The sequence below is a fragment of the Eschrichtius robustus genome, chromosome X, assembly GCF_028021215.1.
Source record: "Eschrichtius robustus isolate mEscRob2 chromosome X, mEscRob2.pri, whole genome shotgun sequence".
NCBI lineage: Eukaryota > Metazoa > Chordata > Mammalia > Artiodactyla > Eschrichtiidae > Eschrichtius > Eschrichtius robustus.
Window position 1 is genome coordinate 95,140,439 of NC_090845.1, and position 16,407 is coordinate 95,156,845.

The window sequence follows — 16,407 nt, forward strand, 5'->3', positions numbered from 1 at the left end:
TTGAAGATTTCTTTTTCAAGAATTCCTTATTAAAATGCAAATACCACAGAGGGGGGTGGGTAGGTGGGTCATGATTTAACCTTAGTTCCCTTTACATTAACCCATCACTCCTACCAGACACATTTTTTACATTCCAGCTTTTTCCATGCTTTCTTTCATGTTATTCTTCCAGAGGTAATGCTAAATACAACATAAATTATAAATACAAAAATTACCTTATATTTTCACAGTCTTTCATTTGATATCTAAATCCAAGCCTACTCATTTTTTAAAAAAATGATTTATTTTTCCAATGTAAGAAGAATAACAGGTTTATTATAGAAAATTTGGAAAGGCAGGAAGATAGGAAGAAGAAAAAAATATCAACCACAGTCCTACCATGTAAAGAACAACCGTTGTTAACTGTGTTGTTATGCCCATTCTTTAAACAAACCTTAGTTTAGCTCCCATTACTGATGTGGTGCCTTCCTTGACCTTCCTCCCCCAGAACCTATCATGTTTGTACCACTCACTGTACAAGTCAGTTAACCTGGTGTGTGTCTTGTGTTTCCAGCTAGATTGTTAGATCCTTGACGGCTGAAACCATGAGTTATACTTCTTCACTTGTCCCCAAACACCTGGTACATTGGACCCAATATTTGCTGACTGATTTAGCCTAAATGAATACAAATCATTTCAGAAAGGATATGAAATAGGCCAAGTATCTGAGTCATGAAAGTTAAAGCTTTCCGGTCACCTGGTTTGGTGACTACTGCTTTTCCATTCCTGGAACTCTTGAAAGCCTATTTAACTAGCCTCTTTCTCCACACCAAGACTGAATAAGAAGCAGACTGATTAAGAGCCAGGATTTACTCAAAGATTCTCCACGTAAGGCAAAAGGGTGAGAGAGAGACTGAGAGAGAGAGAGAGAGAGAGAGGTGTTCAGAGGGAGGGAGGAAAGAAGAGGGTAGAGAAGGGGATATAGAGTATCTGGTGCTCAATCCAGTATGTGATTTGCCTCCAGCACCGTATACAGGATCCCATCCACTTGTTCTGAGTCAAACCCGATCTCACGAAGCTCCAAGTGAGGGAGGACAGAGGTAAGGAGATAGCTGACGTGGATACGCAGCCGCGTAAGCTTTGCCAAAGCCCTGTATGATGGAGTGAGGGACAGGAGAAGAGATGACATGAAGTCGTTAGCCAACAGAACAAAATGAAGCTCCTTCAAAACGGGCCTACATTTCTCAACAATTACGTTTCCGTTAGCTAGAAAGAAAGAAGAAAGCACAATGCCACCAAGCACCGGGAGGTTGGCTGCAGCTCTCTAAGAAGCAATTGCTCAATCCTTGGTGGCCTAGGAATTAATTAAGGCTTCTTCCCTTATCTATGACCAGTAATGGGGGCGGGGGGGGGGGGGAGGGGTCCTAAGGGAGGCTTCCCATTAGCACTCACAAGCTGATTACTAAACCCTAGTAATTAACCTTTCTAGGTCATCTCCCTCTGGGGTCCGGTAGGAGACCTGAGCCTTCTGCAGCACTTCCAGGTGTGTCTCTGTCTCCTTCAGTTTCTCTTTTAGTTCCTGCTTTTCCTCTTTGGTTCTTTCCAGCTCAGCTTTCAGAATCTGGAACTCAGCTTGGCGATAGCCCATGTGTTTCTTGCTCCAGTACAAGCCTTCCGTCTCCTGGGTACTATAGGTCACCAATTCATGTTGGACTTTCTTGAATTCAGAATGCCAGTGATTCCTCTCCTGTTCCAGCTCCTCCACCTGCAGTCCAAGAAACAGAATTTCAATGACCCCACATACTACTGAAAGCTAAAGAGACTGCCCCAAATTTTCCTGAATATATTCACCCTGTGATTTCTCTAAACATATTCTACTTATGGACCTTTTCAAACCCCAAATATAGGAGGGAAGCCCATTAGGGTTCACTCAATCTGAGATATACCACAGGATCATTCAATGGCTTATTCTGTTTAAAGGCCACAGAACATGAGATCATTGGAGCTCCATCTCTCTGGTTCCTTGGTTACAATGGCCTCTCATTCCTAGTGGTAAGGTGTTACTCTAACCTTTTGCTGGAACATATTCCTTTCTGCCAAAACACGTTCCAACTTTTCCGTGGTTCTCTTCAGTTCTTCTAGCTCTCTTTGGTTCTTCATCTTTGGTGTATGACGACCTCCACTCTCCTCAGAGCCTCTTCCTTTCTCCACAACAGCTGCAGCAGGAGTTGCAGCAGAGGCCACAGAAGAGTAAGGCACCGGGTTCCAGGATTCAACTGCTTTCCTCCTCTCAGCAAGCTCCTCTCTGTTAAAAGGGATCAGCTGAATGGGAGCTCCTGAATCTCTAACACCTTTTGCAACACCGACAACAGCTACAAAAGGTCCCTTGCTTACTTCCTCCTTGTTTAGGTGTGTGCTGCCTCTGTTAGATTCTTCTGCCACCAATCTGGGCATCTGATCTTCTAATTCTTCAGGGAGCAGGGAGCCCTGGTGTTGGTCTTGGGCCCCTGCATACAGAACTGAGACCTCCCTACTCTGACTGGTATTCTTGATTGCTTCTGGGTATTCTGGGGAAAGGTATGGTGGTGTGCTTCTCTCAGAACTCGATTTATCATGGCTGTTCTCCCCTTCTGGGTAGGCAACTGCTGCCTCTACCCTCCTGTAAGGGCCAGGCATGGAATAATCTAGAGGAGGTGTTGTCATCTCATTCTGGAGCCTTCTTCGTTTCTCCACAGGTTCCTCACCTAGGATCCATTTGTACTTACTGCAAGAAGAGAAAATTAAATTTTAAGCTGTCACAACACAATATATTCTTATCCTATGGAGCCCCTCTTCAAATTTCCCATATTAAAACTGACTCTAGCTGTTATTCACAGATCATTTCAGATTAGGAGTACATCTTTACCCCCAAACCCCAAACCCTTCACTTATGCAATTTGCTGAGACAGCAATGTGTCTTAAGAGAGAGAGTAAATCGGAAGGTATGAAGAGTCAGCATCTGGATATAACAGCACCAGGCTGACCTTGGTAAGATTTCTGAAAATAGGATTGAAGCTAACCTGACTTAGAAGCTTCCGAAAGGCAAGTAAAGGAAGAAAAACAAAAAAATACACATTCAAAATCCCCTAACACGAGAATGGAAAAAAAGGTCATAAAAAGCCTAGTGGAGTAAGTGGAGGAGACCGAGCCAGCTCGTTAACTTTAAAGTGTCACAAAAACCTTCCAGTATCAATGACTTATGCACATTTTTTATACTGCTATGGAACAACACACAATGCCTTTGCCAGCCAACTGGATTGTGGCTATTGCCCATTATCCACTTGTAAAAGTTAATTAAAACACAGGGCCCTAGTCAGAAACAAAGAAACTGAATTGGCCAATTCAAGTCATTCCCCACTTAGGGCAAAAGAATTCCCCTTTGTCAGGGCAAACAGGCACTCCCTCAGTTCTTCAGGAAAGCCCAGGACAGTGACCTCAAATCACCTTCCATTTGTGGCTGCTATATATACTAACGGTTGAAGGAACTAACAAGAAAACTGATGCCAACGAAATCCATATGCAAGTTTATATCATGCAGCACCATGGGACCCCCATTTTTATCCTTATAACTCTTGTGCTCTCTCTCCAGAAAACCAAGAAATTTCAAGGTGAAGATTAACTTTCAAATTCTCAGTGAGAGGGCTTCCCTGGTGGTGCAGTGGTTAAGAATCCGCCTGCCAATGCAGGGGACACGGGTTCGAGCCCTGGTCTGGGAAGATCCCACATGCCACGGAGCAACTAAGCCCATGCGCCACAGCTACTGAGCCTGCACTCTAGAGCCCGCGTGCCACAACTACTGAGCCCACGCGCCTAGAGCCCGTGTTCCGCAACGAGAAGCCACCGCAATGAGAAGCCTGCGCACCACAATGAAGAGTAGCCTCCGCTCGCCACGACTAGAGAAAGCCCGTGCGCAGCAACAAAGACCCAACGCAGCCAAAAATAAATAAATTAATTAATTAAAAAATTTTTTTTCCAATGAGAAAGAGCCAGGCATGTTACTGGCCACCATATCTCAAGGCTGCTTGTATTTCTCTGCAATTTCTGAGAACATCTGTTAAGACATCTCAAACCTTAGCTTCTTAGAATGCCCTGAATGTTCTTCAAAACTAGTGTTCACCCAGAAATAAAACTGGTCTGTCATCTTAATAGATCTTGTTGTGTCGGCCTTAGGGGGAAAGCAAAAGGACTTAGGGGCTATGTAAGAACGAATGTATCCATCTTTAAACATGCGTAGGGCCACTCTAGGCAGTCCATTTAGCGGTGGTAATGAGGATGATAGTAAAACAAGCAGTTTGCAGGTATAAAGGAAGGGTACATGATACTAGATAGCAACAACAAAGTTTTATGAAAGGCAATTAAAGTCAAATTATCTGCCTTCTCTTCATTTTCCCACCTCTAAGGATTCTGTCTTTAATTATCCTCTCTTCTCTCCCTGCATTTCTTTTCTTTTTATTTATTTAATTATTTAACTATTTAATTATTTAATCATTCATTCATTTGGCTGTGCCGGGTCTTCGTTGTGGCATGCGAACTCTTAGTTGCGGCATGCATGTGGGATCTAGTTCCCTGACCAGGGATCGAACCCGGGCCCCCTGCATTGGGAGCGTGGAGTCTTAACCGCTGGACCACCAGGGAAGTCCCCCTACATTTCTTTTCTTTGGTAATCTCATACAATCTTTTGGCTCTAACTTCTGGAAGATATCTTCCAAGTCATTTTCCCAGCCTTGATCTCCAGTACTGAATTTCAAACTGCCTGTTACACATTTCTTTCTGGAGGTCTCACTGGTATCTCACTCGGTATGTATAAAACTGACCTTTCACCTTCACCTTCAAACCTGCTCCCTCTCCCACGTTTCCTATTTGTGTTATGACACCACCAAACTCTCAGTAATTTTATATACTTCTACCACTATCAATACCCAAGTTCAAGTTCTCATTACCTCTCCTGGACTCTTGCAATGGCCTCCTCCAGTCTCCCCTTGTCACACCTCCAGATCACCCACTGCCAAGTTAATCTTCCTAAGGCATTGCTCTGATTATGTCACCTCCCTATTTGCAATCTTTAGTTATTGTTCCCCACAACATAAAGGTTCAGATGTCTTAGCTTGGTATTCAAGCTTTTCCCTTCCAAAACACAGGAACCATTTACTGAGCACTTACTCTGTGCCAGACAGCTCTTAATGTGTATGGTCTCACCCAATTCTCCCAATAACCCTGAGGGAGGAGGTATTTTAATCTTCATTTTAAAAAGAGGATGCTCAGGCCTAGAGAGATTAAATAACTTTCCGAAGGTCATGTAGCTAGTGAGTGGCAGAGCTGGGATATAATTTGGCCCTAGCTTTATTTCTCACTACTTCCCTTCAAAGATACCAGCCAAACAGAATGCCCCACAAATTCTCAGGCTGCTTCTTTTGATCGGAATACACTTCTCCTCCTCAACACTGCAGGTCTTAAGTCCAGTTCAAATGCCACTTCTGAATTCCTATAGCACTTTAGCACTCTCTATATAATATATATTACTTTCTACTGTGTGTGTGTGTGTGTGTGTGTGTGTGTGTGTGTGTGTATTGCAGGTTTCCCACTAAAGTATAAACTCCTTAACAGAAGGTAGTTTAACTAACTTGCTACATGGAGATGAGGGAACAAAATTTTGCAAATAAGAGGCAATCAAAAAAGGAACTATTATGTTAATGAAAGACAATGTGTGGATTTTACTTACTGGTTCTGTAAATACTCCTGGTTCTTCCCTCTAGGGATCAAATCTTATTCCAGACCTGTATTCACTGATTCAGTAGAGATTAATTTAGGGTTTACATAGCAGGAATTATTTTCCAACTACATAGTTTCTTCTCATTTTCTTTTTTCTTTCAGTCATATTCCTCCATTGGCTGTCTGCAGAGAAGTCAGCTGATATTTTGATAGGGATTGCATTGAGTACTCAATTTGGGGAGTACTGCCATCTTAACAACATTAAATCTGCTGATACACAAACATGAAATGTCTTTCCATTTGTTTAGGTCTTCTTTAATCTTGTTTAACAATATTTTGTAGTTTTCAGTATACAAGTCTAGCTTTAATTTCTGTTAAATTTGTTCCCAAAGATTCTATTTTTGAACCTACTGTAAATAGAATTATTAATTGTTTTAATTTTTGTTGTTCCTTTCAAAGAGCCAACTTTTGGTTTCACTGATTTTCCCTATTGTTTTTCTATTCTCTATTTCATTTCCATTCTGATCTTTATTTCCTTCTTTCTCCTTGATTTGGGTTTAGCTTGCTCTCATTTTTGTAGTTTCTTAAGGTGGAAGTTTGTTACCAATTTGAGATATTTCTTCAACTTTAATATAAGCATTTACAAATATAATTTTCCCTCTGAATACCTCATTAGCTTCAATCCATAATTTTTTGTATATTTTATTTTCATTTTCATCTTAAGATATTTTCTAATTTCCCTTGTGACTTCTTCTTTTACTCATTTGTTATTTTGGAGTGTTATTTAATTTCTATGTATTTGTGAATTTCCCAAATTTCCTTCTGTTGTTGATTTCTAATTTAATTCCACTGTGGTTGGAGAACATCCTTTGTATGATGTCAATCCTTTTAAATTTGTTGAGTCTTGTTTTATGGTCTAACATATGGTCTATCCTGGAGAATATTCCATATGCACTTGAGAATAATATGTATTATGCTGTTTGGGGGTGAAGTGTTCTGCACATAACTGTCAGGTCCAGTTGGTTTATAGCATTCTTCAACTGTTTTACTTCCTTGTTGATCTTCTACCCATTACTGAAAGTGAGATATTTTTTTTTACATCTTTATTGGAGTATAATTGCTTTACAATGGTGTGTTAGTTTATGCTGTATAACAAAGTGAATCAGCTATACATATACATATATCCCCATATCTCCTCCTTGCATCTCCCTCCCACCCTCCCTATCCCACCCCTCTAAGGTGGTCACAAAGCACTGAGCTGATCTCCCTGTGCTATGCAGCTGCTTCCCACTAGCTATCTATTTTACATTTGGTAGTGTATATATGTCAATGCTACTCTCACTTCGTCCCAGCTTCCCCTTCCCCTTTCCCCGTGTCCTCAAGTCCATTCTCTACATCTGCATCTTTATTCCTGTCCCACCCCTCAGTTCATCAGAACCTTTTTTTTTTTTTTAGATTCCATACATATGTGTTAGCATATGGTATTTGTTTTTCTCCTTCTGACTTACTTCACTCTGTATGACAGACTCTAGGTCCATCCACATCACTACAAATAGCTCAATTTCATTTCTTTTTATGGCTGAGTAATAGTCCATTGTATATATGTGCCGCATCTTCTTTATCCGTTCATCTGTCGATGGACACTTAGGTTGCTTCCATGTCCTGGCTATTGTAAATAGTGCTGCAATGAACATTGTGGTACATGTCTCTTTTCGAATTATGGTGAAAGTGGGATATTAAAGTTTCCAACTATTATTGTTAAATTATCTGTTTCTCCCTTCAATTCTGTCTGCTTTTGCTTCATGCATTTTGGGGGTTCTGTTGTTAGGTCCATATATGGGTATAATTTTTATATCTTCCTAATGGACTTTATCAATATGAAATGTCCCTCTTTATATCTAGTAACATTTTCTGTTTAAAGTCTATTATTCTTTGTGATATTAGTATAGCCACTCTAGCTCTCTTATGGTTGCTATTTACATGGTACGTCTTTTTTCAACCTTTTATTTTCAACCTATTTGTATCTCTGAATATAAAGTATATAGATATTATATTTGTATATGTTAAAAAAATCCAATTGGATAATCTCCATCTTTTGATTGGATTGTTTAATCTGGTCACATTTAACGTTATTACTGTTATGTCAGAATTGACGTCCACTATTTAGCTTTCTGTTTTCTGTATGTGTCATGCCTTCTTTGTTTCTTTCTTCCTCTACTTCTCCTCTTTTCATGTTATGTGCATATTTTCTAGTTTAACATTTATGAATCTAACAATACATTACTACAATTATTACTTTATGTAATGTTATGCCTTTTGAGGAAGCTAAGAGAAGAAAGTGGAGCAAGGACATATTTATAATATTTATAGAGTTTGTTAAATCAACCTTCTTTTTCCATTTTTAATTTTCTTCACTTCTTACTGTGGATCTGAGTTACCATCTGGTGTTATTTCCTTACTCTAATACAGCTTTGCTCCCACCCACTTCTTTTATGCTGTTATCGGCAAATATTTTACATCTATAGACAAGCCCAACAATAAAATTATATTCATATATAAAATTATATACAAATATATACACATATATATGTATAATTAAATATATATATATATAATTGTTTATGCAATTATTCTTTAAATCAGTTAAGAATAGAAAGAGGAAGAAATATGCCACTGTATTGTCTTTTATAATTAATTACAGTTACCACTGCCAGTACTCTGTTTTTTCATGCAAATTTGAATTACTATTTGGTGTCACTTGCTTTCAAGGTGAAGAACTCTTTTTAGTATTTCTTGTATGCAGCTTTGCTAGAAACACATTCCGTCAGCTTTTGTTTACATAAGAATGTACTTATTTCACCTTCATTTTCTAAAAATAGTTTTACTGGATTTATGATTCCTGGTTAAAAGTCTTTCTTTAAGTACCATGAATATGTTATCCCACTGCCTCCTGGTTTCCATTGTTTCTGATGAGAAGCCAGATGTTAATCTTACTGGGGTTCTCTTTTACATGATGAATATTTTTCTCTTCCTGCTTTCAAGATATTCTCTTCGCCTTTGGCTTTCAATATTTTCACTGCATAGCTGTAAATCTCTTCGCATTTATCCTATTTTGAGTTACTTGAGCTTCTTGGATGTGTAAATTAATGTTTTTCATCAAATTTGGAAAGTTTTCAGCCATTATTTCTTTGAATATTTTTTATACCTCTTTTCCTCCCTCTCCTCTTCTTCTTGTACTCCTAATTTGCATATGTTGGTGTACTCAATGATGTCCTACATTTTTCTGAGGCTCTTTTCATTTTTCTTCATTCTTTTTTCTCCCTATTCTTCAGACAGCATAATCTATAATTGCTGTATCTTCAAGTTTGCTGATTCTCCTGCCAACCCTAATGTGCTGCTGAGTCCCTTTAGTGAAATGTTCACATTAGTTATTGCACGTTTCACCTCAAGAATTTCCATTTGGTTCTTTCAAAAAATAAATTCTGTCCCTTTATTAATATTCTGCACTTGATGAAACATGGTCTCCTTTAGTTCTCTGAACATATTTATAATGGCTGCTTTGAAGTCTTTGTTGGCTAAATCCAACATCTGGGTCTCTTTAGGAGCAGTTTCTATTACCTGCTTTCCCCCTACCCCTATGTACAGGTCACACTTTCCTGTTTCTTTGCAGGTCTCATAATTTTTTGTTGACAATTGATATTTTAGATAATAACAGTATAGCAACTCCCACTTCCCTGAGTGGTTGTTGCCATTGTTTGCTGGGTTGTTTTTTTAGTGACTTGGCTGAAGTGACTCTATGAAATTTGTTTCCCCTGTAGTATGCTGAGTATTCTGCTCAGATTTATTCTTGATTTCTATCTTTTACCTGGCAATCTAGGAGTTACCCTGAGTCAGCATAGGCCAAAGGTTATAATTAAGCCCTCTTAGCCAGTTAGATTTTTACCCTTTACCACTGGATATATGTGTGGCTTGGAGGCTGCTATCACAGTTCAAGGAATTCATGTTTCTACCCCACATTCAGCCAGGTAGCAGTAGCTTGGATCTTCCCTCTCCAATCACCTCTGACCCCTGGGTCAGAGTAGCTTACTGTTCATCCAGTGGTTGATTAGAGGCTGTGCTTAAGTCCCTAGTACCAGTGAGGCTCCTGCTCTCTGTTGTTTGATCTGTGTGAAGCTTGGGGACTGCATTCAAGTCCACCTTGTGTCCTGAATGAGTGCGGTCTTGTGCTTATGCACAGCCTTCCTAAACGCCAGGGTTGACTATGATCCCAGGAGTGCTCTTCTTGGCTATCTTTTTGCTTGGTTCTCTCTGTTACCAAACTTATGATTATGCAGCCATTTTGCTTGTTGTAACTTGCATCAAGGAGCTATGAGTGCCCTCTTAACTGTTCGCCACTAAGATTTCCATTGTTTGTGACAATGCCCTTAGGAATGGAATTCTTCATGATCTGTTCCACACAAGGTCAGTTCTCCCTAAGCAGAACCTCTGTGCCACTGTGCAAGAGCCAATGGCAGGGACATTGAGTGGTCCACTCTCTAAGAGGGAAACCTTTTCTTTACAAATGGGTGCTGGGATGGTTTTTGGCTTGCTCCTTCTGGCATGAACCTCTGCCCTATAAGTAAGCTAGGGCTGGAGCAATAGGAGTGCAGGATTGTCAGCATGCTGTCCCTAGGTGAGTGCTTCCACCCTTTGAGTGGGGGCTGGGCGGGGGAAGAGAGACCCAGTCCTCCTGAGTCTGCTTGGAATAGAGCTCCCACAAGACAGACCTGGGGGATATGAGAAATGTCAGAGGCCTAACCTCCCAGGTGAAACCATAGCTCTAGACTAGGAGCTAGGAAGAGAGGGAGCCCCCAACTTCTTGACCACACCTACCTGGATTACAGCTTCTTGAGTAGTTACATAGCTTGGAGGGGGATGAGAGCAGGTGAATGCCAAAGACTCTTGCTGTTCTTTCTGAGATTTAACAGATTTTCTTGAATGAATGTTTCTGTACTTGCTGTATGCCCCTAGGACAATTTCTAGGAGCTAGGAATGATTGCTTTGTTTTGTTTAATAATTTTTTCCAGTTAAATGGGTACTTGTTGGTGAAAGAGTTCATCACACTACTCATTTTGCCATTCTGGAAGTCCTTCTCAAAGATCATATTTTAAAATGTTAATACTGGCTCTTGAATCAATCTTATTCATTTGCAAAACGGTTTTTCTATTTCTACCTCATGTTTGTTGTTTCAAATATTCCTTTAACTATATTAGAATATCTTCCTCCTCTCCTTCCACCATTACGATGTAATTTGGATTGTTTTTGGTTATCCTTTTAAAACATGAAATAATTAGCCTTTGACATATAGCTTACTCAAAGGTTCTCTAAATATCTAAATAAATTACAGCCACTAATTCTCACCTTTGTCTGTATGCTTATGGCTACTTTAGACCTCAGTTTATATCACTCATATGAAACCTAGCATGTACCAGGGATGTTTACATATATAACTCTGAGTACCATAAGCTTCTTCATCTTTGATTCCATCACTGCCTTAGAACACTGCTTTCATATAGTAAGCACTCAAATGTATGAAGAATGAATAAACAGAAAGGGGACTATTTCCTTTAACAGATATAAGCTGTCTTCCCCTCAAAGGTTATGCTTGCTTACATACTAGCTAAACTTACTCTTTATCGCAGGTCTTCCCCTCCCCTTGCTAGATTCGTGAGACTCACAGAGCTGTTTCCAATGACACCTCTGGAACACCTTCTAGGTCTTATAACCTACTCCACTAGAAATTTTTAAAACACACTTGGATAGTGTAGGCTTTATTTTATCTAGACTTAAAGAGCTGTACTACATGACCCAAGGACCCTTATCAGCTTCAGGTTTTGATAACGAAGGAGACTTTTGCAACCCTTGACAACTTATTATTTCCTTAACATGGTTTTAACAGAAAACCTTGTATATTGTATTAAACTCTTGGGCACCTGAATTTTCCTCTATAAAATTTGAATCCCCCTATATGTGTAGCTTGAAAGGACATATCATTTACTGACCTTACATAAAACATATGACATTAGCATCATCGATTATCACATATCTCTTGAAAGAACACTATTCTTTTTTTTTTTTTTTTTTAATTAGGCATCAATTTTATACACATCAGTGTATACAAGTCAATCCCAATCGCCCAATTCAGCACAACACCATACCCACCCCACCGCAGTTTTCCCCCCTTGGTGTCCATATGTCCGTTCTCTACATCTGTGTCTCAACCTCTGCCCTGCAAACTGGCTCATCTGTACCATTTTTCTAGGTTCCACATACATGCGTTAATATACGATATTTGTTTTTCTCTTTCTGACTTACTTCACTCTGTATGACAGTCTCTAGATCCATCCACGTCTCAACAAATGACTCAATTTCGTTCCTTCTTATGGCTGAGTAATATTCCATTGTATATATGTACCACCTCTTCTTTATCCATTCGTCTGTTGATGGGCATTTAGGTTGCTTCCATGACCTGGCTATTGTAAATAGTGCTGCAATGAACATTCGGGTGCATGTGTCTTTTTGAATTACGGTTTTCTCTGGGTATATGCCCAGTAGTGGGATTGCTGGGTCATATGGTAATTCTATGTTTAGTTTTTTAAGGAACCTCCATATTGTTCTCCATAGTGGCTGTATCAATTTACATTCCCACCAACAGTGCAAGAGGGTTCCCTTTTCTCCACACCCTCTCCAGCATTTGTTGTTTGTAGATTTTCTGATGATGCCCATTCTGACCGGTGTGAGGTGATACCTCATTGTAGTTTTGATTTGCCTTTCTCTAATAATTAGTGATGTTGAGCATCTTTTCATGTGCTTCGTGGCCGTCTGTATGTCTTCTTTGGAGAAATGTCTATTTAGGTCTTCTGCCCATTTTTGGATTGGGGTGTTTGTTTCTTTAATATTGAGCTGAACGAGCTGTTTATATATTTTGGAGATTAATCCTTTGTCCGTTGATTCGTTTGCAAATATTTTCTCCCATTCTGAGGGTTGCCTTTTCGTCTTGTTTATGGTTTCCTTTGCTGTGCAAAAGCTTTGAAGTTTCATTAGGTCCCATTTGTTTATTTTTGTTTTTATTTCCATTACTCTAGGAGGTGGGTCAAAAACGATCTTGCTGTGATTTATGTCACAGAGTGTTCTGCCTATGTTTTCCTCTAAGAGTTTTATAGTGTCTGGCCTTACATTTAGGTCCTTAATCCATTTTGAGTTTATGTTTGTGTATGGTGTTAGAAGTGTTCTACTTTCATTCTTTTACATGTAGCTGTCCAGTTTTCCCAGCACCACTTATTGAAGAGACTGTCTTTTCTCCATTGTATATCTTTGCCTCCTTTGTCATAGATTAGTTGACCATAGGTGCGTGGGTTTATCTCTGGGCTTTCTATCTTGTTCCACTGATCTATGTTTCTGTTTTTGTGCCAGTACCATATTGTCTTGATTACTGTAGCTTTGTAGTATAGTCTGAAGTCAGGGAGTCTGATCCCTCCAGCTCCGTTTTTTTCCCTCAAGACTGCTTTGGCTATTCGGGGTCTTTTGTGTCTCCATACAAATTTTAAGATGATTTGTTCTACTTCCGTAAAAAATGCCATTGGTAATTTGATAGGGATTGCATTGAATCTGTAGATTGCTTTGGGTAGTAGAGTCATTTTCACAATGTTGATTCTTCCAATCCAAGAACATGGTATATCTCTCCATCTGTTGGTATCATCTTTAATTTCTTTCATCAGTGTCTTATAGTTTTCTGCATACAGGTCTTTTGTCTCCCTAGGTAGGTTTATTCCTAGGTATTTTATTCTTTTTGTTGCAATGGTAAATGGGAGTGTTTCCATAATTTCTCTTTCAGATTTTTCATCATTAGTGTATAGGAATGCAAGAGATTTCTGTGCATTCATTTTGTATCCTGCAACTTTACCATATTCATTAATTAGCTCTAGCAGTTTTCTGGTGGCAGTTTTAGGATTCTCTATGTATAGTATCATGTCATCCGCAAACAGTGACAGTTTTACTTCTTCTTTTCCAATTTGGATTCCTTTTATTTCTTTTTCTTCTCTGATTGCCGTGGCTAGGACTTCCAGAACTATGTTGAATAATAGTGGTGAGAGTGGACATCCTTGTCTCGTTCCTGATCTTAGAGGAAATGCTTTCAGTTTTTCACCATTGAGAATGATGTTTGCTGTGGGTTTGTCATATATGGCCTTTATTATGTTGAGGTAGGTTCCCTCTATGCCCACTTTCTGGAGAGTTTTTATCAGAAATGGGTGTTGAATTTTGTCAAAAGCTTTTTCTGCATCTATTGAGATGATCATATGGTTTTTCTTCTTCAGTTCGTTAATATGGTGTATCACATTGATTGATTTGCGTATATTGAAGAATCCTTGCATCCCTGGGATAAATCCCACTTGATCGTGGTGTATGATCCTTTTAATGTGTTGTTGGATTCCGTTTGCTAGTATTTTGTTGAGGATTTTTGCATCTATATTCATCAGTGATATCGGTCTGTAATTTTCTTTCTTTGTAGTGTCTTTGTCCGGTTTTGGTATCAGGGTGATGGTGGCCTCATAGAATGAGTTTGGGAGTGTTCCTTCCTCTGCAATTTTTCGGAAGAGTTTGAGAAGGATGGGTGTTAGCTCTTCTCTAAATGTTTGATAGAATTCCCCTGTGAAGCCATCTGGTCCTGGACTTTTGTTTGTTGGAAGATTTTTAATCACAGTTTCAATTTCATTGCTTGTGATTGGTCTGTTCATATTTTCTGTTTCTTCCTGGGTCAGTCTTGGAAGGTTATACCTTTCTAAGAATTTGTCCACTTCTTCCAGGTTGTCCATTTTATTGGCATAAAGTTGCTTGTAGTAGTCTCTTAGGATGCTTTGTATTTCTGCGGTGTCTGTTGTAACTTCTCCTTTTTCATTTCTGATTTTATTGATTTGAGTCCTCTCCCTCTTTTTCTTGATGAGTCTGGCTAATGGCTTATCGATTTTGTTTATCTTCTCAAAGAACCAGCTCTTAGTTTTATTGATCTTTGCTATTGTTTTCTTTGTTTCTATTTCATTTATTTCTGCTCTGATCTTTATGATTTCTTTCCTTCTGCTAACTTTGGGCTTTGTTTGTTCTTCTTTCTCTAGTTTCTTTAGGTGTAAGGTTAGATTGTTTACTTGAGATTTTTCTTGTTTCTTTAGGTAGGCTTGTATAGCTATAAACTTCCCTCTTAGAACTGCTTTTGCTGCATCCCATAGGTTTTGGGTTGTCGTGTTTTCATTGTCATTTGTCTCTAGGTATTTTTTGATTTCTTCTTTGATTTCTTCAGTGATCTCTTGGTTATTTAGTAACGTATTGTTTAGCCTCCATGTGTTTGTCTTTTTTACGTTTTTTTCCCTGTAATTCATTTCTAATCTCATAGCGTTGTGGTCGGAAAAGATGCTTGATATGATTTCAATTTTCTTAAATTTACTGAGGCTTGATTTGTGACCCAAGATGTGATCTATCCTGGAGAATGTTCCGTGCGCACTTGAGAAGAACGTGTAATCTGCTGTTTTTGGATGGAATGTCCTATAAATATCAATTAAATCTATCTGGTCTAGTGTGTCATTTAAAGCTTCTGTTTCCTTATTTATTTTCATTTTGGATGATCTGTCCATTGGTGTAAGTGAGGTGTTAAAGTCCCCCACTATTATTGTGTTACTGTCAATTTCCTCTTTTATGGCTGTTAGCAGTTGCCTTATGTATTGAGGTGCTCCTATGTTGGGTGCATATATATTTATAATTGTTATATCTTCTTCTTGGATTGATCCCTTGACCATTAAGAACACTATTCTTGAATTAAAATTACACATAAATAGTCAAAGTACTTTGCCTGTCCTCCAGAGCCAAAACCCAACTCTGGATACAGCAGTTCTATAAAGACCCATATAGAAATCCTAATTAAGACTGATGAAGTATGCCACCCAATGGATGTACTGCCATACTGCACTCATAAAATACACACATACATAGGTTAGCATTTGTTATCTCCTCCAGGTTACCCAAATTCACTAGACAGTACCAAAAGAAACACTGAAGAGAAAGGAAAAGTGGTCACAGAAGGGAAAGGACAGCCCTCAAGAGCAATGACACCCTGATACTCCAGTGGCAATTCTGATACATGACCATCTCAAGGAGATCGAGGTAGAGAGGTAACAATGTGCTTCGAAAAAACACAGCACTTTACTGTACACCCCTCCCAACTGAAAAGGGGAGTTGGAAAACTGTGGATGGAAACAGTAGAATTAGACTCAAATCCCTGAGACCGACTAGGCTATATTTCTTACTCCCTTGCTGCATAGTTCTATCTCAGAAATAGCTCCTTCAATATGACTCGATTCAACCATTAGTTACTGAGTACCTACTCTCTTCCAAGGCACTATTCTTGATGCTTTCATACAGATTCTCACTTAATTCCTTTAGAGTTCTACTAGTTTTTCTCCTAACAGTTTACTTCTTCTTAAGACTTTTTTTCATGCTCGGGGTGACATGGGGTTCTTTCAGTATCTACAGGGCTTAATTGTGGAAGAATCACTGAAGAGGGGACGTGCACACATAAAGAGATGTTTGTCTAGGTAAGAAGCTAAAAGACCCACCTAAGAAGCAAGAAAGAAGGAAAGGAATCAGTAACATTGG

At 39.1% G+C, this 16,407-nt stretch overlaps 1 protein-coding gene across 2 annotated transcripts in view; it reads right to left on the reverse strand.

The window, feature by feature from the left end:
- Window positions 1-261: 261 nt before the first annotated feature.
- The window catches only part of MORC4 (MORC family CW-type zinc finger 4), a 53,870-nt gene continuing 37,724 nt past the window's right edge, over window positions 262-16,407 (reverse strand). Inside the window, exons 15-17 of one of the 2 annotated variants that reach the window (XM_068532952.1) lie at window positions 2,050-2,743; window positions 1,499-1,744; window positions 262-1,130 (exon numbers count right to left, since the gene is read on the reverse strand). In XM_068532952.1, coding sequence (XP_068389053.1) covers window positions 1,050-1,130; window positions 1,499-1,744; window positions 2,050-2,743 — 1,021 coding nt within the window. In that variant the 3' untranslated portion in view covers window positions 262-1,049. Of the gene's footprint in view, window positions 1,131-1,460; window positions 1,745-2,049; window positions 2,744-16,407 lie in introns of both variants that reach the window. The other variant, XM_068532950.1, reaches the window with a different exon arrangement.